The sequence below is a fragment of the Sturnira hondurensis genome, unplaced genomic scaffold, assembly GCF_014824575.4.
Source record: "Sturnira hondurensis isolate 20B ecotype Veracruz unplaced genomic scaffold, ASM1482457v3 Scaffold0004474, whole genome shotgun sequence".
NCBI lineage: Eukaryota > Metazoa > Chordata > Mammalia > Chiroptera > Phyllostomidae > Sturnira > Sturnira hondurensis.
The window spans coordinates 3,397,800-3,416,625 of NW_028077105.1; the positions used below are offsets into that span (position 1 = coordinate 3,397,800).

General features: G+C 39.8%; 1 protein-coding gene across 9 annotated transcripts in view; it reads left to right on the forward strand.

The window, feature by feature from the left end:
• Window positions 1–18,826, forward strand: part of MAP7 (microtubule associated protein 7) — a 158,895-nt gene that overhangs the window by 59,430 nt on the left and 80,639 nt on the right. Inside the window, exon 1 of one of the 9 annotated variants that reach the window (XM_037045678.1) lies at window positions 5,496–5,678. The exons of the other annotated variants lie outside the window; for them this stretch is intronic. Within the exon in view, the coding sequence (XP_036901573.1) occupies window positions 5,657–5,678 (22 nt within the window). The 5' untranslated portion in view covers window positions 5,496–5,656. Of the gene's footprint in view, window positions 1–5,495; window positions 5,679–18,826 lie in introns of those variants that run through there. 9 annotated transcript variants of the gene reach the window in all.

Sequence of the window (18,826 nt, forward strand, 5' to 3'; positions counted from 1 at the left end):
TGCTTCCTGCATAAAAAGTTTTAGTAACTTTACTGTAATTATCCCTAAAGGAGTGTGCCTCACAACAAGGGCCACAGGAAAGCTGGCAGTAGCTGGTGACGTGCAAAGAGTAGTGTAAGAAAATTGAGGTTTGTTTATGGGCATCATGAAGAAGTATTGAGGTAAGATAAAAGGATCTCTTACTGTTTGGTAAAAAGTATAGTTTTGGCCATTCCTGTGAAGTTCAGACATGGAGGAAATTTGTTTCTGCAATTTAAGGTCAAAACAAAAAAATCCAGGGTGACATAAATGTGGATTTGGAGAAATAGACAAGCAGGTTGTACTTAGTCTCCTAAAGAAAACAATTCTCCGTGGAGTGCATTTTTAACTGAGTTTCTCATGAATAATCAGCACTTGTAGCTTTTGTCACTGTCCAAGGTGCTATAACACGGGGCTGAAAAAGCAGCATCTTCCCTTTCCAGCATCTTAAAGATCGTGACCTCTAGGGACTAGCCAAGGGTTAAGGTAATTATCAGGGAGTAAGTAAAAGAGAGTGTTGGGTACATTGTAAGGGTGGAATATAAACAAGCACTGTCAAAAGCTGTACTCACAGCTTTTTTTAACACAGAAGACATGGAAAAATCAAGAAGAAAGATTCAGAAGGGGATCTGGTGAACATGATACATTGGGGATTAGAAGTCAAGTGTTACTATGTAAGACCCACCATGACCGAAACCAGTTTGCAGCAAGTGTAATGTAGCGAGTGCACTGGGTCTTTTAATTCATTCTGTATGCCAAATCTGTATGTGTTTTAGCTGTTAAAATTTTCAGCAAAGAACAAGTTCCTTTATAAGACAAACTTCTGATTTTACTTTTCAGTAATAAATAAAATATAAGAGAAATGTAGTTCTCAGCACTCTCCTCTTAAACCGGCAGCAGCCCTCGCCCCAGCATTTTGTATCTGGTGAGCGTTGAACTCCACCAAACACCAGCACTTCCAACTGTGTAGGGAACAGTTTCACATGTCGTGGAAATGTAGCTTAGCCCTCACGTGGAAAATCAGTGGGGTGCGAGTGGCACATAGGACCATGCCCTCAGATAGGTTCTCCCGTGGGGAATCAGGCCTGCATTGTACCTAGACTGCTGAGACACTTTTGCTAAAACTCCCTCACCCTGAATTGAGGCAGCAAGGGCTTACTGCAACTTCCTAAAGTCTGAGCTAAACCTCCCAAGTATGGAGTGTGACCTGTTCAACCACTTTTCCCTATGGTCTGCAGCATCCTTTTCTTTGAAGTGATTAGCAACATTCTTTCCTTTGTTATCTGTAAAAGGCAGTCCCTTGCAATGAATTTGTGCATAGTAGATGAGGACTACCCTCCATGTAATGTACCCAGAAAGGCAATAAAAGCCTGTCCAGGGACTAGCTCTCTGGCCCTCTCTGTCTCTCCGAGAGTGGCCATGACGTCCCTTTTTCTCCACAGGACTTCTGTAGTCCATGTGTATTTGTCCACGAGCAGCCACAACATAGATGGATCCTGCCGGCCAGGATCCGCCACACAACTGCAATATTTTGAAAACTGCAGTGATCACATCTAGTGCATGTGATTCTTTTTGTGTGAGATACTTGAAAGTCTGCAGGAAATCATTTTAAATTCCTATAAATAATGAGAATACACAAAAAGTGTAATATCTTTTCTAGTTTAAGGACTTAGCCTGTCCATGTTCTTTGTTATTTGTAGAACAGCTAGCTCTTCATCTATGTCTTTATATATTCAGTTATACATTTGTTATTACATATACACATGCCCCCTCTGTTTTCTGAGGAGCGCTAAACGATGCTGGATCACACAATTTTCTGTGGAAAAAAGTTGGTTTTAAAAAAAAACAATCAGAAATACTACCAGATATCTCACAGTCTCATAGAATTCTTGCTGCGGTTTAAAGGTTCCTATTTTATAGGGTCTGGTTTCTCTAGTAGCTAGAAGTTAAGAGGGAACGATAGGAAAGAGAAAAAACAAGGAAGGAGCAGGGTGACAAATGAACAGATTGAATGAAAGAAAACTTTTCAGGGATGTGAGCCCCTTGCATGTGTTCCGATGTCAAGACAAGGTGCTCTGTGGATTTAACGATAATGGAGGCAACTCAGGTTGGTGTAAAGAACTGAGAAAGGCAGGTAGTCAGTAAAATGAATGAACATAAAACCACCGAGGGAGGTAGAGTCCTCAGAGTTCTCCTAAAACTGCTCTGTAGTGAAGTTTATAATCCACCAAGTCCCCTTATAAAATATTTGCCATATTTCACATTTGTTAGAGGTCATTATGGAATGTAGACTTTGAAAGTCCTTATCCTTAATTTCTCAGGATTTCTGTATTTATTACTTTTTAAAACTTACAGCATTTTAAGAGTGACTTCCATGTCCTTAAATCTGAATTATAGACTCTCCTTTGTAAGATCTGCCAGTATTCTACATTGATATAGCTTTGCCACGTTGAAAATGAAACCAAAATTGGAATGACACACTGATGCCTTCACCCTGAGAAAACAACAATGTGTGGCATTGGCAACGCACCCTTTTCTGAGACGGTTGCTGTGCAGATACAGTGTCAGGTGACACGTCACTGACGGTACCCACTGCCCCATGCGCCAGAACACAGGCCTCTCCCTGAGCTTCTCATCACACACAAAGCCCTTTATTCTCATTCCTCCCTTGTTAGCGTTCAGCTGCTTTTCTGATGAATGCGCCCCTAGTTAGTGACACGCTGTTGTCCCTAAGGGAAGAGTGGTGCACTGTCTCCACACAATGTCACCTCCTGTCTTCTCCCGCCGGTCTCCTGTCCTTGCGGTACCAGTCATTTCTCATCGGCCGGTGACTCTGGTCTGGTGCTTCCTGGGCACTCAGAAGTTCCAGGGCAGATAGAGTCTGCCATGTAACTAAATTCAACAAGTTATTCTACTCTATATCCGAGTTTTCTCACCTGTAAAATTGGCGCAATAATGGAATCATTGTGAGATTAGACCAGTTCGTATATAGGCCCTTAGAATAATGTCTGACACGTAACAGGCAATCCATATGTTTAATTATGTTATTTGTATCATTTTTAAGCAGCAGAAAATGGTGTGAGAGGAGGAATTTGCACTTCAGAAGGCGGCCTTTTCCTCCACTAGCCCTTCTCCTTTCCATCTATACATCTCAGCCGTGCACAGTGCGGACCACGGCGTGGGTGGCTGGGCGCAGCAGCGGGAGGCCCTGTGGGGGCCTCACAAGGACTCTGTGGGAAGTAGAGATACTGAGGCTCGTGGAAGTCAGCCGGGTGAGGGGAGATGGGTCTTCAGGTGCAGCTCATCCGGTGCTGATGGTGAGAGGAAAATTGAGTTCAGGGAAGTGCAGCCAAAGGCAGCCATCTATAAGGCCAGACAGGAGGGCACCAAGTGGACAAGCAGCCACTGGTGTCGCTGAAGTGGTGAGAAAAGCCACCATGAGGTTGTGAGGAAGAAGCAGGTGTAGAAGAGAAAGTAGAAAACTGAGCTAGTTACATTTGTGTCTGAAGAATATAGAGATTCTGAAGGAGAGCATGGAAGTTTTTTTCTTTTTTAATTTGCTAAGATGAGTTACTTTTCATTTTCTAGATAAATGCATGGTTCCTGTCTTTGTTCTGTTTAAATAAGTTATCAGATAAAGTATCAGTCCTAACAACTGAACATATGGGACTAAGTTAATATGTTAATAATATGCCTAAAAAATTCCTGAAATTAGTGGCCGACATGTTCCTCATGTTAGTAGTGCTCATGCAGTCTAATGGGTTCGGTTGCTTTGATGGGGCAGAACTGGGGACTCTTCCACATCTTCAGACCTTCAGGCAGGGCCTGAGTACATCCCAGCTTTGACCAGCCTTTCCTGTTCAGTCAGCCCCACGTCCCTCTTAGCCACATTAAGGCCTGCTGGGAAAAACGACGACCACACCAGACAACGGAACCGTGCAACCAAGAAAGCACTCGTGTTCCATATATCTGTGTGTTTCCCCCCCTCTAGCCCTGCCTGGAGGAGAAGCAAGGGGAAAGTGTCACCATGGATTTGGGGACGCTAGAGGTGTGATTTGTTTTCTTAACCAGGAGTAATCTTGCCTCCTAGGGGACATTTGGTAATGTCTAAAGATGTGTTTTGGTGGAATGGATTCTGGGGAGGAGTGTGTGTGGCCTGTAGAGTTGGCGGGTGAGGCCAGGGATGCTGGTGCACCTCCTACAGAAAAGCCTCCTCCCTCCGCTGCCACCCTCAGTGGGGAGTCATCCCATCCAAAATGTCAGCCATGCCAAGGTTGCACTGGAAATATCATCAGTACTTACACAGGCTACTTTGGGAAAATGAGGCGCTGAATGAAGGGGAGTGATGGTACTCAGGCAGGTGAGAGGCTGGGCCCCCAGAGGTGCTAGATTAGGGCTGGACTTTCCCCGTCTCCTGTTGGGTGGTCTGTCGTTCCAAAGGCATTAAAAAGGTTCATTGCCAAATCCAGTAGGTACCAGGCCTTCCTGCATCTTAGCTATTCTGTGTCCAGTTTCTTTACTGGTTCAGTCACGTCCTGCTCCTCAGAGAGGCTGGAAAGGATTTATTTTCTTCTAAATATCAAATTTTCTTTTCCAAAGTGGGCCCATGGCTCACCCAAACTCATTAAGTTATTGGTTTTAATCAGAGTACTCTGGCCCCCATGTTACATGTTTTTAAATTCCAGGAGGACACAGTGAGGACTTGACATTATCCTTCTTTTGTTTCCTCTCTGTGGTTGCCCGCAGATAAAATGTCCTTTTAAAGGCAAGCCTACGGTAAAGTTGTGATAGAAATGTTGAATTCAAAGTTTACAATGCAATTTATCATGGGCAAAAAAAGATAAGTTCTGAGGACCCATGTTCACTTTATCTAGAGATAATTTCTAAAATTTAAACATTTATATTCATTGATTTTTCATCTCCTCTTTGAAGACCTTCAGAGTTTTTCAACCCTTGCTAAATAAAGCAAGTCAATCTTTTGGATCTTTTGAAGGGCAGTGAAACTTCATTTCATGCATTTTCTTCCTACAGCCCCACGTCTGTTTTCAATGAAGGGAGATAAAGAACAGAGGTCTCTCTGCTTGACTAACTCTCAATGATCGCTTTTTTCAGATGCTTTTGGTATGGGAACAAAATCAGCCATAATCTTCAGGGTTTTAAATGTCATTTTAAATACGTCAGGAAACCAAAAGGCAGAAGAGTCTGGGAACAAAGCAAATAACATTTAGATGATTTTGGTAAGCAATTAAGTTTTTAATCTAGGTTTAACGCACATCCTGTTTGGGGCCCTTGCTGAGTTTGAATCTCCGAGATGGAGCTCAAATGTAGCAACCATTTCTTAACCAGGAAAGGCCTCCCCTGCTCCCAGCCCACACCCGTTTGAGCTTCACTGGCTCTTTTGAACAGAAGCCTTTCTCCATTTTTACTTGGTTCAGTGAACAAGATTACTGTTTAAAAAACAGCGGCTGTAGAGTTATGTGTCTCATCACCCTTTGCCCGTCTCCTGAGTGTACCTCGTGCTGTGTGAGAGGGAAGAACAGCCCCTTCCCTGAGTCTTTGGTCTTTGCCAGGCCGAGGCCAAAGCGAGCGGAAGACATGCAGATATGTGGCAGCGTGTTCGAGAAAGGAGGGTTTTAGGATGGAAGACACTAAGCTGGACCGTAAGTTCTTGGGCTCAAAATGTGTACTGAAACTCTCAGAAATACAGGAATTAGGCATTCCAACCAGCTTTGACAAATGAACACTTTCAACCGGTGAAAGTACAAAGTTGGAAAAAATTCTTAATGGATCCTTTTGTTTAAGGGGAAAAAAATCTGGTTGGTGTTAAGGTTCTTTGAAAAGGGAGTGGGAATGTTGATTAAATAAAATGCTCTGTTAGATTCTATAGCTGATGGATTTCTACTTTTGTCTTCATCGTCTTGGAACCTTTATGAAAATTAAAGGCAAACCGTCATTATTCTTTGTTTTGCATGTTCCCTCTTGGCAAAAAAAAAAAAAGGAAAAGGAAAAAAAGAAAGAAATTCTTAAAAACTGCCAGGGCCTCCTTACAGAAAGTCCTGGATTGAAGCAGCAGCAAAGCTACACACAGAATTACCTGCTCTCCAAAGAAAACTTTGTACACAATTTATTGATGATTTCTTGGTGCTCCTAGTATTGGTAGTGGGATCAGATCAGGAAGATTCTGAAAATGTTTGCTTTGCTATTTAGAGGGGTCAATGTGGGGAATGCTTGTTTTGCCCATTAAAAAAAAGGTAATAGTTCTCTTGCCTACCTATTGGTTTGGTATTTAGCTTTGGTTTTTGTTTGTTTTAATCAGAAAAAAAAATTGCCTGCATTTTTCTCATACAACTTTGCTCACCAGAATGTTTCACTTTCATGGCACGTGACAGTGATCACACGTGGGCTTTACACAGACGCCTACGGTCACTGGGGTCTCATGTACTTCCGTTCAGCCAGGTATTCTTAATCACCTCTTTTGCTTGTTTATTTTTTATTTTTAATCACCTTTTAAGAGTATTAAAAGCATTTTATTTAATAAATTGCTTGCCCTTTTAATTTTTTAATTAAAAATTTTTTTGTTGTTCTATTATAATTGTCCCAGTTTTCCCCCATTGCTCTCCACCACTGGCCCCGTCCTCCCCTCCCACCCATTATCAATCCTCACCCTCTTGTCCATGTTCATTGGTCATTTATACCTTAACTTGCCCTTTTAAAATATTACATGTCTTCATTTTCATAGATAATATTTTCAAATTTTATAATAAAAGACATCTGATCTAGAAATGAAATATGTGTTATACATAATGTCAGCATGCAGTAACCAGCCATTGGGGGATGGATATTGGTGTGAGTAAGTGATTTTCATTTGGTGTGATTATGAAATACAGAGTCAGGTGGCATGTAGGAAAATCTTGGGAACTGGATCTGAGTCTGCCTTTTAGCTCTGACACTAGCTACCCCTGTGACTTTAGACAAGTTATTATAAGTGGGTCGGTCTCATCGTTGTGCAGTGGGATTAATCTCTAACTTGCACAGTTGTATACGCATTAGTGAACAGATTTAGTGCCTCCTCTAATGCCTAGTTTTCCAGGAAAATATCAGTGTTATTATTCTATATATTTGTTCAGTTAACTCACTCTCAAGTTTACTCTGTACTTAATGAGTCTATTTTATGGAGATATATCTTTCTCCACAGAAAGCATATTTACATTAATACTCAAGCATTAGCATAAGACAGAGTTGATGCATAAGAAGTACTGGGTTCATAAAGTTTTATAGAAATGTGATAAAATAACATTGCTCAAGTTGACTAAAATGCAGGTTACTCAGTAAGAAAATTGGATCAATTTCCAGTGGAGGAGGACTTTTTTTTTTTACAGATCCAGACTATTGGTCAAAAAATCTTAGACAGGTGGTTTAAAAATACTAATTTTTTTTTAAAGATTTTATTTATTTATTTATTTATTTTTAGAGGGGAAGGAGAGAGGGAGAGAAACATCAATGTATGGTTGCCTTTTGTGCATCCCCTGCTGGTAGTTAGCCTGCAAGGAACCGGTTTGCAACCCAGGCATGTGCCCTGACTGGGAATCGAACCGCGATCCTCTGGTTCGCAGGCCCACGCTCAGTCCACTGAGCTACGCCAGCCAGGGCTTTAAAAATACTAATTTTTTTTAAGATGCTAGATTATGGGGGTGGGATGGGATGGGAGCAATAGACAGAAAACTGTACTTGAAAAATAATTAAATAAAAAAAATTGGGAAAAAAGAAGATGCTAGATTATGACTTACTTGTCCAAATTCCATCTTTTAATTTGATATATAGTAAACCTGGGAAAAGTAGGAAACATAAAAGCTTATTGTCTCCGTAAACTAAAACTTCAATGTAAAAACCGTAACTTTGGGGGGTGGGGTGGGAGGGGGGCTGTGCTCCAGGTATTTCACGTGGCGGCCGCTGCTCATTCACGCAGCTGTGGGAGCAGACCCTCCCGGCACCACCGGGCCACCCTGGAATAACTCTAATAAGGTTTGAGTCACTTTCACCCTTCCCATCCCCTGAGAAGAACCGCTTTCTACCCTTGTTTAGGTGATGCAGTAGTTAGTGTTCGTTGTCTCTTTCCCACACTAGAATGTTCGCTTGATGAGGCCAAGGAGCGTTGGCTCTTTGGTTCCCAGCTGTGTCCCAAGCGCCTACAGTAACACCTGGCAGCCAGTTTGCACCTCATCCGCTTATCAAAGTAATGAATCAGCCCCTCATCATCAACAAGACAACAAAGTAGGAAAGGCCACGCCTACTCTCTTTATAAAACACAAAGTAACAGAACCAGGATATGGTTTTATATAAAAATCAAGAGGCTCACTGCACTAGAACATGCTGATTTTTTTTATGGTTGACAAAGCACTAGTGGTTTGTTCCAACTTTGGGAAAAAGAAAAAGTCAGCAGGAAACGTTACTATCTCCTGTTATGGATGATTAACCATGTGCTTAGCGGAACAGACCAAAAAGTGTATTTTCTTGGTGAGCAATGGTTACATTAAGGACTCCAAAAATAATAATTTTCTGGTAAAATGCCAGATTCCAGGCCAAATGAGATCCCTTCTCCTCGAGCCCGGGACGAGGTCAAGCTCTACTCGGGAGGAGCAGCCCTCTCCACACACGGCAAAAACCACAGAGCCGGCCAAATGCAAGCCCCTGTCCCGGGAATTTCACATTGGCGTATTTTTCTAGATGCTAAACATTTTGTTAAAGCACCCACAAAACACTAGCCATTCTCAAACGTGCTTAGAATCTGTACCTTTATCAAGAAAACAAAATGTGCTTTAGAGTCAAAAAGCAGAATTTAGCACTCAGCTCTAACCCCACACACAACCTTGAGCCTCCCTGAACTCCATCCCCTCCCCTCTAAAGTGGCAGTGGCCGTACCTTCCGATTCAAGTGACAGTGGTAGTGAGTTTGTAGACAAGTCAGTGACTTCTAACCCATGCAGCAAATTATAGTCTTAGCTTCACACTAAAAAATAATTCAAGCTCTTTCCTTAAATGATAATTTAAAAGCTCTATGACTTTATATATATTCGATATTTGTCAAAATATTGTTAATGGGGAGAGCCAAAACAGCAAAAGGGCGAAGATACATTTTTTTAAAGATTTTATTTATTTGTCTTTAGAGGGGAAGGGAAGGAGGGGAGAGAAATATCACTGTATGGTTGTGTCTCATGCATCCCCTGCTGGGAACTGGCCTGCAACCCAGGCATGTGCCCTGACTGGGAATCGAACCGTGGTTGTTTGGTCCACAGGCCCACACTCAATCCACTGAGCTACACCAGCCAGGGCCAAAGGTACATTTTTAATGCCATATTTAGATAAAAATATTTTGTAAAATACTGTAGCATGGTGGTTAAGATACTAGATTTTAAAGTCAAATTGATGTGGATTTTATTCATGATTTAGTTGTTTACCTTGGGTAAATTCCATCACTTTTTTGAGCCTTGGCTTTCATCTTTTCATCTCTGTACAGGGGGGAGAATGTTGCTTCCTGTGAAGAATAAATGAATGAGACAAAGCAATGAACACATCTGATACAGTCTGAAACGTAACAGGTGTTCAAGAGATGACCATCATATTTGTGGTTATTAATTATTTGTAAATATCATTGGGTATATGATTTGGCTGTTAACTGATATGGGATCAGACTTTAAAGATACATTCATTGGCCTCTTCTACTCCATGTAAAAATCTGGTAGAAATTTCTCCAGAGAAAATGCTTCTCTGATTTTCCATACCTGGTACTTTTCTGAGCCAGTGATATTTAGACTAGGTGGGCTTTGAGATAAGAATCAATACAATTAAAGTTTTTAAATACCATCATTCACTTACGTCAACCTCCTGAGACCTTAAGGGGAGGGACTTCTCTCATTACAAAACACACAAATACTTGCAAGGAAAGGACACTAGCAGGGGCGTATCAAAGGCGGGAGTTAAAAATTCTCTGCCTAGGGAATGGGCATTGCTGGTGAATCTTTGGTGCTGTCCAGTCAGAGTTGCTCAAGCTCACAGATAAAAATCTGTTGAAAATGTCCTAGAAATAAAGGGAAAGATTAGGGAAAAACAAGAAGGGCTTTAGTAACACCTATTGTCACAAAAACTAAAAATGTTCATTTCAATTTCCAAGATTTACCATTTATAGTTTAAGATGCAAATCGTACATTAAAAGCCACCGATCCTCTTTCATAGCATTTCACTGAGTCATTCAAGTGTCCGGTGAATATTGTCTGAATGGAATTTCAGAAAAAATTTGCAAGTATAATTGCAAGATATACTATCTTGACATTTTACTTTCTCTTTCTTATTAGAACCTCAAGATGACATGATTAAGTAACTTGCAATTGAACTATAGGCCAATTTCAAGACTTAGGTTAAGCTTTTAATACATGAGAATCATTCTTAATTAGAAGGCCCTATTCTACAAGACCCATTCTAGTTAAAAAGATAGTGCTGTAACCCATTTCTCAATCATAATCTCTTAGGTTATATACAGTTTTCTTAGTATCTTATCACACACAGAATAAAATAACACTGCCTGAATAGCAAGTAACATGTGATGAAGGACCAAGAAGGTTAAAGTTAATATTTAAACTTTCCACTTACTTGATCTAACATTAACAAGGCAAAGTTTTCGTGTTTTTTTGTAATACAACAGTTACAGAAAGTACTGAGTCAAAGTTTAACATTTTTATATTACATTTTATTAAGACTTCTTGCTTTCAGTATTTGAATTTTGTATTTTACTTCTTTTGATAATCAAAATATATAACTTAAATATGGGAGCATTTCAGTATGATGTTTTTGTAATTCAGGACTATCAATACTAGTCAATACTATGGCCAAGGTAAAAAAATAAAACAAGTATGCTCCTGACTGGTGTGGCTCAGTGGGTTGGGTGTCATCCCAGAAACCGAAAGTTCGCCAGTTCGATTCCTGGTCAGGGCACATTTAGGTTGTGGGCTAGATGCCTGGTTTGGGGCATGAGAGGCAACAGATAGGTATTTCTCTCGCACCTTGATGTTTTTCTCCCTCTCCTTCTCCCTCCCTTCCCCTCTCACTAAAAATGAATAAAATCTTGAATTAAAAACCAAGTATGACATTCAGGAATTTTAGTTGGATTCAAACTAGATGAAAACATCAAGAACTAAGCAAAAACTGTTTACATACATGAATATCTATACATACATGAGACTTCTCAGTTATCAAGTATGTGGAGTTTGGCATATTTTAAAAACATTCTTAAATATATTCTTAAATATTTGTGTTTTTATTAAATATTTTTAAAGGTATCCAGTAAGTATTAGGAATAAGATGGGGCTAGTGTCTTAGATGTTCCATAGGTATCATACCAGTTGTAACCGACAGTGGCTGAGTGACTGCAGTCATGCTACGGAAACCGAGGAGTGTCGCACCTGCGGGTGAGTGAAATGGAAACGGTGTGCTTTTGTCGGGTCTAGGGGCCCAGTGCTCTTCAGGGACTATTACTTGTGCTGCGGGATTAAAGCAGTGGATTTTTTTTTACATTCTGAGATAGCTCCTGGACTTTGCTTAGGCGTGGTATGTGTTAAAACAGCCACCTCAGAGCAGGGGATGAGCTCCGGGCTTCCCTGACGTTGAGTGGGGCCAGGTCCTAGAAGTCACAACCGGAGAAATTACCAAGTCGTGGCACTGAGAGGTGGGGGGCTGACAGAGGACCCTTCTACCTGGAAGAAATCGGGCAGTCTTTGCCAGTGAAAAACAGCTGGACAGACTTGTTTCTAGATGTTTTGTTTTCTGTGATATGTAAATGGGTTTTGGTGGAGGGGTGAGGAATTAGGGAGATAAGCCCATTTCCTTTTTGTAAACATGCTTCTTAATTATTTTACATTTGAAATGATCAAAGTGTAACGTAGCATTACAGGAACAGCAGAAACAGGAAAGGAAAATGACCTGCAATCCTGTCACTCCAACATGGCTTTAGCAGTTTTTGTGTGCTCCCTTTCAGCTCAAATAATTATAATCATAACATTTTTCTCCTGTTTGTGGCTAATGAAAAGAAGTCTCTTTTTTTCAACATCTATTTTAGTTTCAGGGAGAGCTTCTCGCTAATTATGGAAAGTAATTAGGCCGCCTGACCACTTCCGGACCCTTACCCTCACTGCTTGAACGTGGACTGGATTTTGCAGAAGGCACACGATGACACATTGAAATCAAGGAGTTCCAGGCTAGAATTCGCCACCAGCTAGTTTACCTTTGGGTGGAATCTTAAACAGTGCACTTGCAAACTTTGAAGCAGCTTTGATTTATTATAAATTAATGACATAGGATGTTCATTAATTATTAAGCTTTGTTGAAATTGACTGAATGTTGTACACAAGTTTTAAGGCCAATAGCTGTCATCAGAATGATTTGAAATTACACCCACGAGAGAAATAGAAAGGTTTTCACCCCATGCATTTGCAGTTGGTTGTTAGTTTTGTAGTGACCTTCAGAAAACAAAATATTGATTCATGCCACTTAGCCTCTCCTCTTCCGAGAAAATTTAGCCACTTTGGAAAAAAAAAAGTGTGGCATATCCAAAAAAGCTCCTCTTAAAAATAAGAATTTAATACTTAAGATACTGATTTTACACTGAAGTATTAAATTTGTAATATTTTAGTAAGACAGATAAAGTATTCCATGGTGGGTATTACATTCCATGAAAAAATCAGCATTTATGATGTGGTAGGGGTGAAATTATTATTCAAAAACGAATTGCATGAAAGAAATCTCTTTTGAAATAAATATTGGATTCCAAGTTGTTTTAGTTATGCTATTTTTCTTCCTAGAGTTTTGTCCGGAATTGTGGCGGTGAGAAGGATGAAAGGCTTAGTAACAGAAGCCCCGTTGAATTTTAAATAGCATTTATTCAGGTTCTTTTGTTATATTTCTCCATAGCATTGTGTTCTTTCCTTTCAGAGCCCATGTCCCTGTTTATAAAGTGACCTTCATCAGTGTGATCACTGATGCTTGTGTCCTGTAGCCTGTAAGTTCCGTGCGGGCAGGCCTGTGCCCACTTCCAGCCACCGTTCTACCCCCAGGGCCTGGCACACTGGGCAGAAGCACTCGGTGCAGTGGGTGATTGGAAGGATGGATGGAGGAGGATTCTTTTAGTCGCGCTAACATTCCATGTAGCCTCTTTAAAGTCATGAAATATTAATAGTAGTGTTTTTCTCTCTCAGCTGCTGACTGAAAGGATCGTTTTGTTACTTCTTTTCCTTCTGTATGTTGTATCGGTCAGGCATTGCTATCACTCCATTTTGTAGAATGGGAATGCTTTACGAAAATTCATTGTTCTTTAACAATCACAGCCTTTAAAAGCCTTGACTCTCATCCTGCACAGGTTTAAATAATAGCATTGCCAAATGGATATTACTGCAGCTAAGCTCATGTGTATTTTCCAGTGCAGGGGAGGAAAGCTTTCCCCTTGTAGGTTTTTATAAGCTGGTGTAATAATTAAGTTGACACAAGGCAGATTAACAGAAGAAAAAAGGACAAATTTAATTTTGAACATACGGAGGTCCCATAGATATGGGACTTAAGAAATGACTAGAGCAGGCTGTTTATGTACTTTTGGACAAAGAAACAAATTTAGAAAGAACTGACAAGACAAAGAAACTTAGGCTTGGGTACAAATTGGTGAAGAAACAGAAAGTTTGTTTACACAGCCTTCTGAGCCCTGAGTTTTGCTCTCTAGTGATAAGGGTGCCTCTCTGCTTCCTGGAGCAGGAATGGTACCTTTCACGTGGGAAATTTCATTTCATGCTTTCAGGCAGGTCAGAAAGGGTATGTGTGTTCTTGTACTAGTTGTTTCTTTGGTGACTTTAATTCAAAGTAATCAATACACTAACGAAGGGCATTTTGGGACGCCCTGCCTCAAGCCTTACCACCAGCATAGACCCCAGGGCATTAGGTTATGTAAGTCCCAGAATCTGCTATTCTTTCAGAAGTCTTGACACAGCTTCTTACTTCTTATTACTAGGACTTACTCGCTTTTTTTTCTTTTACATTGTATTTTTAGCATAGTGATATATGAAGGTTATTGCTTTAAAAAAGGTTTGAGTGATAACTTTCAGGATAAGTTGATTTGAAAGAACAATATTTTCTTAAGTGTCTTAAAGCACTAATTATATAAGTATTTTTTAAAATAAGTATACTTATTCAGTCAGGCTTTATCTTGCCATAAGTGGTACAGTTTAAAGACATAAAATGTGTCTTAGCTGAAATAATATTAAATCACATATCTATGTCCTGTTTCTGCTCTACTGAACAAAAGGAAAGAGAACTTCTGAAAAAAGAAACAGAAATACTTAGTTTTAATTTTTCTCTTATGTTTGTGGGGTGTACATGTGAAAGTGTGTGTTTTACTTTAGAGTAAACTGATGATGTAAGTACTTAACGTTTTTTTTTTTAATCGTTTTAGTCATGGCTATTATTCAGTGTAAAAATAAGTATTAAAATACTCAAAACAGCTTGAGCACCCAATGCATACAATATAAATCCACTTTCTAGAATCTGTGTCTAATATGCTCAAGTCAGGGGCTGACCTTTAAAGGAGCTTTAACAGAAGACAAAATGGGTCATTACACAGCCAATGGTTTAACTTACTACAGGGTTAGATTTTAGAATGTATCCACAAGAATTAGTCAACCATATATTCTCCATAAATATAGCTCCCTGACACTGAGAGTGTGCTAGCTATCAGATAACAGTGAGCACAGATCTTGCGTTCTGTGGCAAGTTTCTGGCATGCATTCGATGTTGTCAGTTACTAGCGGGATCACATGACTTGACTAATAGTTGGCCTTAGGGTAGAGTTGGTGTGATTCCGGGAAAACAAAGGGACCTAACGAAGATGCAGATGGGTGCCTAATCAGTTCCTCAGCACGTCTTGCCTCCAGAGGGCAGGGCCAAACTTTTCCAAGAGTAATTTTAAAATATGTCATTTGCTGAATTTTATTCATTAATACCCCCAAATTGAAGCTCTAAGCAGCATGGTTACTATTATTTTAGTCTAGGAAATCTTTTGGAAATCTTTAAAAAACACCGTGGAATGTCAGCTGCCTTGAGCATAAAGCCATCTCTGTGACAATAACTAGGTAGTAGGGCCATGTGTAAGTCTGTTTTCAGATCATGTGGTAGGGTCTTGCCTGTATAAAAGGGACTACTTACGTTTCCATTCTGTGTTGGTTGGGCCTGTTTACAGCTTATCCAAAAATAGTATTGAATTGTTAAAGAACATATCAAAGAAAACATCACTGTCCTGTATCACTGAACGCTATTAAGTGCTGCACAAGGACATGGTTCCCACAGGCACTGACTCTACCATATGCATTTTGAAAAGGTATCAGTGCCCTGGTTGAGTTTGCATAATTTACCTGACATCAAATGCCTGTCCAGGAAGGCAAAGGATGAATGAGTCAGAAAAAATAATGCAAACTTTATTATATGCTTTCTGGTACATTCCACCACAAAGCAGTAAGGAGTCTACAGTAACGTAAGGTACAGTGGTTCTCAACTGTGGTATACGTCTGATTCAACCATGATGCCTGTTAAAGGTGAAGACTCCCAGGCCCCACCCCTACAGATTCAAATTCTACAGGTCTGAGGTGGGGCGTACAAATCTGCACTTTTAACCAATACTCAGGTGTTGCTGGTGTAGGAGGTTCATGGACCATACTCTAAGTTTAAGAAACATAGGTCAGCCCTTAGACATTTTTAATTGCATGAATACTAGAAGAAATTTTTTAAAATTATGTACCCCTATAAATAGGCTTAGAAATTAAAATATAGTTTTTTTTAGTTTAAAATCATTTAAGTCATTTTGCTTTTTTTAGTACCATACACTATTGATATTTTAAAGTTTTTTTTCCTTTTTACTGAATTTATTAGGATGACACTGGTTAACAAAATTAATCAGGTTTCAGGTGCACAACTCTACAATAGTCCATCTCTATACTGTATTGTGTGTTCACCAACCCAAGTCAAGTTTCCATAGTTTAAGTCATTTTCAAGGATATGATTTTAGAAAATTACATTGTGTTTACATGCTTTAAATACATTTTTCTTAAAACTTTGATGCTACAGATTTAACTCATTCATTTCATTTCCCCCAAAACACTGATGGATTTAGCAGTCAGCCATATCATACTTGTGAGTTTGTGACAGAAGATTAATTTTATTTTTAATGCAAATAAGTATATTCATTTGTGCTCTATGACAGCAACACATTAATACAGACAGATGGACAAAGCAACCTTTTTATTTGTGTAGGGGTAGAAAGAGTTTTCCTATACCTTATTAACTGGGTCCTACAAATTAAACTTTAGAAAGACAGGTTGACAGGAGAAAAGGCATATATGTTTCTTTATTGATGTTAATATTTTTACACACCTGGGTGCTTCACAGAAAAGAAGTGAAAACTCAAAAAGTCTGTTAGACCCAGGGTCTTATATACCATTTTAACAAAGCTGATAATTTGCAGAGAAGTGACTAGACACAGAACATGTAGGTAAACTCTGAGGAGAGAAAACTAGTAATGGTGGATAAGGGTTACTTAATAAGGTTTGTAGCGCAGACTCAAAGTTGTCTCTGGTCATGATTGTCATTCTCCTCTTCCTGGCATGGGAAAGGAGAACACTTTTATAAATGGAAATTTGTTACCATCACAAAGGGAAACTTATGCCCTGCTCATTAGCCTTCAGCTCAAAATAGTATGCCAAAGTGGCACATTTGGAAACCACATATCCTGATCCCCTTCACGTCTATAAAATGAGGCTCTGCTCCCATATTATTTCCTGCCTGCTCTCCTCAGGAGCCATGCATTTTCTCACCACGCTGGTGGCACTTCAGAGATTGTACACCCTGAACCACAAGCCACGTTACACTCAGGATGCGTGAGTGGTGTGTCCGTCCTACAATAGCAGGAGAAGGGGAATGTGAAAAGCGAGGTAGAAAGGGTTTTAGGAAGGAATCTGGAAATTGGTATCCTTTAAACCTTCCAAGTGCATGTACTCCCTTAACAAGGGTTCTTTGCCCAGAGTTTGTGAACTGGGATGGGAAAAATAATTGCATCTTTTTCTCCAGTAACCTGTCCAGGAAATCTGATGTGTCCTCTAATTAGCAATGTGAGCAACAGACCTAGAGTAGTATTGGCATCAGTAGAAGTCAAATATTCTTACCTCACATTACAGATGCTTCAGATCTGTCGAAGGGTCGTTTAAACCAATCACTGCTTAGGAATCATGGCAGTCGTTAGGCATGCCCCTAGATTGTGTCATTTAGTGTGTTAATAAACAAGCACGTATAAAAATATAGCATAACATTTTAACATCTTGATAACCGTGTAAATATAACTGAAATATGATTGTATTTTTGTGATGCTGTGTATTTTAATTTATGCATTTTATTTTTTTATTTAATTCTTGTTCAAGTACAGCTTTCTGTTTTATATTCCCTGCCCTGCTCCCTCCCAGTTCTCCCCACCTCCTTCCCATTTACACCCCCCACCTTAATTATTGTCCATGTGTCCTTTATACTTGTTCATGTTAGTCCCTCCCCTTTCCCCCTGTGATTCTCTCCCCTCTCCCCTCTGGACCCTGTCAGCCTGTTCCGTATTTGAGTGTCATTGGTCATATTTTGCTTGCTCGTTTGTTTTGTTTAGATTCCTGTTAAGGGTGAGATCATATGGTATTTGTCTTTCACTGCCTGGCTTACTTCGCTCAACATAATGCTCTCCAGTCCCATCCATGATGTTGCAAAGGGTAGGAGCTCCTTCTTCCTTTCTGCAGCATAGAATTCCATTGTGTAAATGTACCATAGCTTTTTGATCCAGTCATTTACCGATGGGCATCTAGGTTGCTTCCAACTCTTGGCTATCGTGAATTGTGCTGCTATGAACATTGGGGTGCATAGGTTCTTTTGGATTGGTGTTTCCAGGTTCTTAGGATATACTCCTAACAGTGGAATTGCTGGGTCAAAAGGCACATTCATTTTTAGTTTTCTTAGAAAATTCCATACTGTTTTCCATAGTGATTGTACGAGTCTGCAATCCCACCAACAGTGAACTAGGGTCCCCTTTTCCCCACAACCTCTCCAGCACTTGTTGTTTGTTTCTTTGTTTATGATAGCCATTCTGACTGGTGTAAAGTGGTATCTCATTGTGGTTTTAATTTGCATCTCTCTGATAGCTAGTGATATTGAGCATCTTTTCATGTGTCTCTGGATCCTCTGTATGTCCTTCTTGGAGAAATGTCTGTTCAAGTCCTTTGCCCATTTTTTAATTGGGTTGCTCGTCTTCTTTGAGTGGAGTCAAGTAAGTTCTTTGTATATTTTGGAGATTAAACCTTTGTCTGAGGTATCATTGGCAAATATGTTTTCCCAAACAGTAGCTTCTCTTTTAATCTTGATACTGTTTTCCTTAGCCATGCAGAAGCTTTTAATTTTGATGAGATCTCATTTGTTTATTCTTTCCTTTGTGTCCCTTGCTCTAGGGGACGTATCAATAAAAATCTTGCTGCGTGGAATATCTGAGATTTTCCTGCCAATGTTCTCCTCTAGGGCTTTAATGGTTTCATGGCTTATATTTAAGTCTTTTTATCCACCTTGAATTAATTTTGGTGTATGGTGTAAGTTGGTGCTAGAATTTATGCATTTTAAAAAATGTTATTCTGACAAAGGATCCAGCCAGACCTCTGAGTAAGGAGTCCAGAGCAGAAAAATAGGTTAAAATCCTTTTGGGGGAAGACTGT